The sequence below is a fragment of the Achroia grisella genome, unplaced genomic scaffold, assembly GCF_030625045.1.
Source record: "Achroia grisella isolate CSIRO2021 unplaced genomic scaffold, CSIRO_AGI_Agris_v1 utg1245, whole genome shotgun sequence".
Taxonomy (NCBI): Eukaryota; Metazoa; Arthropoda; class Insecta; order Lepidoptera; family Pyralidae; genus Achroia; species Achroia grisella.
This window is the reverse complement of record NW_026712606.1, coordinates 227,027-232,633: the sequence shown is the minus strand read 5'-3', so window position 1 is coordinate 232,633 and position 5,607 is coordinate 227,027. Positions and strand designations below refer to the sequence as shown.

The 5,607-nt window shown below is 31.5% G+C and overlaps 1 protein-coding gene across 1 annotated transcript; it reads left to right on the top strand.

Moving 5' to 3' along the window:
• The first annotated feature begins 345 nt into the window (after window positions 1–345).
• Window positions 346–4,813, top strand: LOC131854811 (N-acetylglucosamine-6-phosphate deacetylase). Its single transcript, XM_059205975.1, has 6 exons — window positions 346–805; window positions 1,250–1,524; window positions 2,703–2,921; window positions 3,260–3,395; window positions 3,754–3,930; window positions 4,542–4,813. The coding sequence occupies exons 1-6, from the start codon at window positions 601–603 to the stop codon at window positions 4,742–4,744; spliced, it is 1,215 nt and encodes a 404-aa protein (XP_059061958.1). The 5' UTR covers window positions 346–600; the 3' UTR covers window positions 4,745–4,813.
• The last annotated feature ends 794 nt before the right edge of the window (window positions 4,814–5,607 follow it).

Here is a 5,607-nt window from a genome sequence, read left to right as displayed (position 1 = left end):
TAGCAAACCTATCGATTCATATTTATACCTCAAAAAACGAAATCCTATAGCAAAATCAAGATTAAAACGAATACCTGAATCAGCAAAATTGTTACAGACTGTGAAACCAAGTAGGCGAAGGAGGCTCTGCTAACGTATTAGAATTTAATGCAACAAAGTACATAAATGGCACGAATGAATTTTAATATTACAATAATTAATATAAAGAATCTACGCGCTTTGGTTGACAACCAAACTTTTCATTTAAGTGCGTTCACTTCACTAAATTTATTACCGAAACGAAGTCTTGCAACGTCTGCCTTATCTGTCAAATGTCAATTATCAAAACAAACATTTTGTATTATTTATTTGTAAACGATTACTTAGAAAATTTTATATGCTCCTACTTGTAATTGATATCGAAACAATGCAGTCATCTCAACTTTGTCTTTTTGTTAATTTAATAATTGTATTATCTTGAATGACGGCCGGTGAGTCAGTTCATTATGGACTTTATTTCTTTGATTCTTTGTATACTTCAATTTAATTGTGTTCCCGCTTTAGCTTGAATAAAACGTGGTACTCTCTCCGTTTGTGAATATTTAAAACTATTAAACTAACATGAAACCTAAATCAATATTAACGCGATTCCATAATTGTTATATACTACGTGATAATAAAATAATCAAGGAAGATTTATGGATCCGTGACGGAAAAATCGAAAATCCTGAGCGAATATTTTACGTAGAGAGCCTTGAAGCAGACTTAACTGTAAATTGCGAGGACTTACTCATTACACCTGGGTTCATTGACATTCAAATAAATGGTATGTATGTTTCTAGATAAGTTTTAGACTATTCCTTAATTCCAGTTTTGCTATTTGATTATAAAATAGATAGATAATTATTTTATTTACAATATATAATTCTTCATCATCACTGAAAAAAAAACATACATTGCCTATAAGAGAAGGTTTAAATTACTATTACAATGCTGACCATCCTTCTATATATACAATTGATTTTGAATTTTTCTTCTCTTGCACCAATATGCATACCATTGATATCTTAGTCCTCAATATCAGAGAATAGGCATGGGATAAAAAGTTGAGTTCACAAACTGTATGATGACTACATCACCACATTGAGAATATGTGGAAGATTAATTTCAATTTGTTTTAATATTTTTTATCAATACCTTGTGCTAGTCCCTTATTACTTCATTCGCTTATGTCACTATATTACAAAAGAAGTTATATTTCTGTACAAAGGTGGCTGGGGAGTTGACTTCTCATATGACTCGGAAAATGTTCAAGAAGGATTAGACAAAGTTGCAAAAGAATTATTAGCACATGGAGTTACCTCCTTCTGTCCCACCATGGTTACATCTGAAACAGAAAAATATCACAAAATCTTGCCTCAAATAAAAAAAACACAAGGTGGGAGGCATGGTGCTACTATTCTTGGTGTTCACTTAGAGGGCCCATTTATAAGTCCGGCTAAAAAAGGTGCTCACTTAGATGAATATATTAGGATTCCTGAGAAGGTTAGTGTTAATTTAATTAGCTTATTACTACTTAGTAAGACATAAGGACGCAAGAAAAGAAAATGGAGGACTATTTTAAAGGACTAACAAAAGGAGATATTGTTACTGTATTTTTGTGTATATTTCTTAGATCATTACCAAAAGTTCATAAATATTCATTATTATTTTTTATTTCCAATATAAATTATAGGGTCTCCTTGTATGGGGTATTCTCAGGGGTACCACAAGGGCGAATAATATAAAGGGCAGTAAATAGTAGTGTACATAAATGTGTTGTACAAGATTTCTGTTATTTGCAATTATTTACATGTTTTGCGTTTATAACAATAATGTATTGTCACAGATTGTAGTTTTGGTCACTAGAGGCCTCGTCATTGGCAACATAGGCTCTGGTCGACCTCCATGCAATTTATCTTGGAAACTATTTTAGTTAATTCCTTGTTCATCTGATTCGATTTCATGCAAATCCTGTTATCCTAACTGGTGCACCACCAGTACAGTGCCGGTGGGGCAAGTTGGAATACAATCCCATGAATGGTTCATTAAAAAAAATCAATAAGGTGTTCTCTATTTTTATTGTAATAAATTATAGGCCAGCTTTGTTTTATTGTTTATGTCTGTGGCAATATTTATCACTAGGAGTTTATCATTAACCTACTTTTCAACAAGATACTCATGTGTTTAATGAACTCCTTATCAAGCCGTATCAGCTATTGTACAATGTATGCTATTGAACTTTTTATAAATAATTTGATAACTAATGAGTACTTATTGAAAAATCAGAATTCATACTTATGATCATCATTATATTGTTAATCATATATAGAATATACATTGTACCTAGTAACTCTAATTACATTAAATTTTATATGTACCTATTTATGCCACAGTATCTCTTTAATTTTTCCCAAAAGAACAGCATAAGACCAACATAAGAAAATATTTTAAAAACTATATTTTCTTTCTTTCCCTTTTTTTTTATTACATTTATTTTTTCCCTTTCAATACGATATTTTTTTAGTAATCCATATACACAATGAATTTTAAAATCAATAATTCTCATGCAACTATAAAATTAATAATTCATTATCTTAACGTAGGTTGATTTAGTTTACTTAGGTCTTCCATTTCATGATGTGAGCTGAGTATGAATGAAATATGAAAGAATATATTTTCAGGGACTAGAAACTATAAAACAAGTATACGGTCCTCTGGATGACGTTGTGATTATCACCCTAGCCCCTGAACTACCAGGAGCAACGCAAGCTATAAAGGATCTGACGAAGTTAGGTATAAAAGTAGCTGTTGGTCATTCAACTGCAGGGTTAGCACAAGGAGAGGAAGCAGTGAGGAATGGCGCCAACCTCATCACACATTTATTCAATGCCATGTTACCAGTAAGCATTCATTCTTATATGTATGTAATATCATCCCAAGACTATACGTAAAGCACCTGCTATTCTTAAATTAAGAAGAGAGTACTATGTATACTAATTATTCACATAGATTTTTTTATCCACAATCAACTATCATCCATTTTTAACAACAATCAAATTCAATAATATAAATATTTATATACCGCGAGAATCCATCCCCCGATTATCGTACGCCAAGGACGTCAATATTTATAATGGTTTATTATTTATTATTATGAAACTTACGAAAAATATCTATAAAGATAAAATTATCTATTTTTTGGACCACATCCAATTTAATTATTGTTATTTCATTGTAGTTCCATCATCGTGATCCTGGTTTAGTAGGACTATTGGCATCTACAACAGACAAACAAATATATTACGGAATTATATCCGACGGTATACACACACATCCCTCCGCTCTCCGGATAGCTTGCAGGGCTAATCCTGAAGGTAACACATATTTTTATATATTTTAACATTTTGTTTGGAATAATGTCTTCTAACACCACATCTCATAAAACTGGGAACTGAACATTATTTCAAAATCGAGTAAACCATTTACTATTATTTAATAGGTAATAATGAATGGGTTCCCCCGCCTACGCTAAAAATATCGCTTTAGGGTATCAGTCAGGATGATAGGATGAGCACAATGTCCAGGTCAGTTAGCCTCTTGGACCGAATTACGAATCAACCGCAATGGTTTCCAGGGATAATAGCTTAGAAGTCTAGTCCTCATTACAAACCATTTACTATATCATATGTGGATATCAATACTGAAGAATAAAATTACTAATATCTTACCCAGGACTGGTTTTGGTAAGCGATGCCGTAGCAGCTCAGGGACTAGCAGACGGTAATTACCGAATAGGACCGCAAGCAGTAACAGTTGAGGGTGGCCATGCCTACCTTACAGGAACTAAAGTCCTATGCGGCAGTACCACTGCGTTGGATACGTGTGTACTCACTTTCAAAGAATCTATAGGTTTGTTTGATTGTTTCGTATTTATTATAATTATGTACTTATATTGAATATGAAAATACATATGTGGTGGTATGGTAATAAAAACTCTATGTGGTGTTTATAACAATAAGTTTTGTGTAAAAAGAAATCAGTTTCTATTTTATAGATTTTTTTGTTTTGTTTTTAAAAACTTTTCTATAAACGTGATTAACAAACATCATTCTCATAATTTTTTTATAACATTGTGGAATTATCCCTTTATACCTACTTCACCAGCTCATAATTAGTATCGCCGAACCGGTTCCCATGAGAACTATGGTAAATCTTTAGGAAATGCCTGAATCGTAAGAGATAACTAAACAAAATATAAATTTACACAATCCCAGTTATGTGAATTAGAAAAGCGTGTCATTATCCAAAAGGTGATCTTATTAATCTTCTTATGTATTTTTATGGCCATTATTTAGATTTTAGTAATTTTCTTTAATCGCTAATATAATTAAATCTTGTTTTATCATATAGATCATAATTGTAAAGATTTAAGAAGTTTATCTAAAAGGAGACTTTATTACTAAGCTCTAAGTAATTATCAGTTACAAAATATTTAATCAATTTAACTCAATATTTTACAGAATGCTCATTGGAGTACGCTCTGGAAGCGGCTTCGTTACATCCAGCACGAGCACTTGGCGTCGACGATAGGAAAGGAAAACTGGACTTTGGTTATGATGCAGACTTTATCATTGTACAACCTAAAACATTAAAAGTCCTATCTACATGGATAGCAGGTGAATGCGTTTACACTAGTCAAAATGACATAACGCACAATGCGTAGATAGACATATCTAGAACATTAATCGTTCTAAAAAATATATACATATCTTGTATGTTTGTAGCTTAATTTGTGGCCACGCCTACTCACAGCTGTACAAGCTTAACCTGACCAGCAGGTGATGCCTTACCAGCTATTATCTTAAGTATTGTTATTTCAAATATATGTTCAAAACAACAATGATCACTTAAATTATGGGATATTTGAAGTATATTGTAAGTTACTTCAAATACCCGGTGTCTGTTGTATTAAAAATATATATGTAAAATTGTAAACAGTCCGCGCAGACGAGACCGATTTTATCGGCGAACAATAATACCAGCAGACACGTAGCATGCAATTATAGTACATTTGAAATTTGTCATTTAATAAAATGTGTAAAAATATACAAATATTTCTCAGAAAATCCTATATTGTATTTATTTTCATATATTCTGTAAATTAAATGGGTCCAGTTGTGTTGTGAAAGTAAATAATTTCAAACATACATATATACTAGTTCCTCAGCCTTTTTAATTTTTATATAACAACAATGAAATTAACAGAGCAACAAAAAAATCTACTACTGCATTCGTGAAGTTATGCCTTTTATATGCGGTCAAATATTCGATCACAATATTTATTTAAAATTATAGAATATCCACGTGTAACTTCTAAAATAAGTGGAAACATGCTAACAGTTCCCATGCAGTAAAAATATAATTGTTCTGTTTACCCATGTTGGGTAAATAGAACAATTATATTTTCCAATCCCGAATGTATATCTCTATTGAGAAGCAACCAAAATTGTGATTATGCTGGTGCCTACATATTATTTTTATATAGTTGGCCATTATTCTATAAATGTTATTTTTTATATTATAATA

What these genes read in the sequence shown, in the direction of transcription:
- LOC131854811 (XM_059205975.1), top strand. Translation starts at nt 601, where the DNA reads ATGAAACCTAAATCAATATTAACGCGATTCCATAATTGTTATATACTA. An exon ending in CATTGACATTCAAATAAATG is followed by an intron (nt 806 to 1,249) that starts GTATGTATGTTT and finishes TTCTGTACAAAG; the next exon opens with GTGGCTGGGGAGTTGACTTC. An exon ending in TATTCAATGCCATGTTACCA is followed by an intron (nt 2,922 to 3,259) that starts GTAAGCATTCAT and finishes ATTTCATTGTAG; the next exon opens with TTCCATCATCGTGATCCTGG.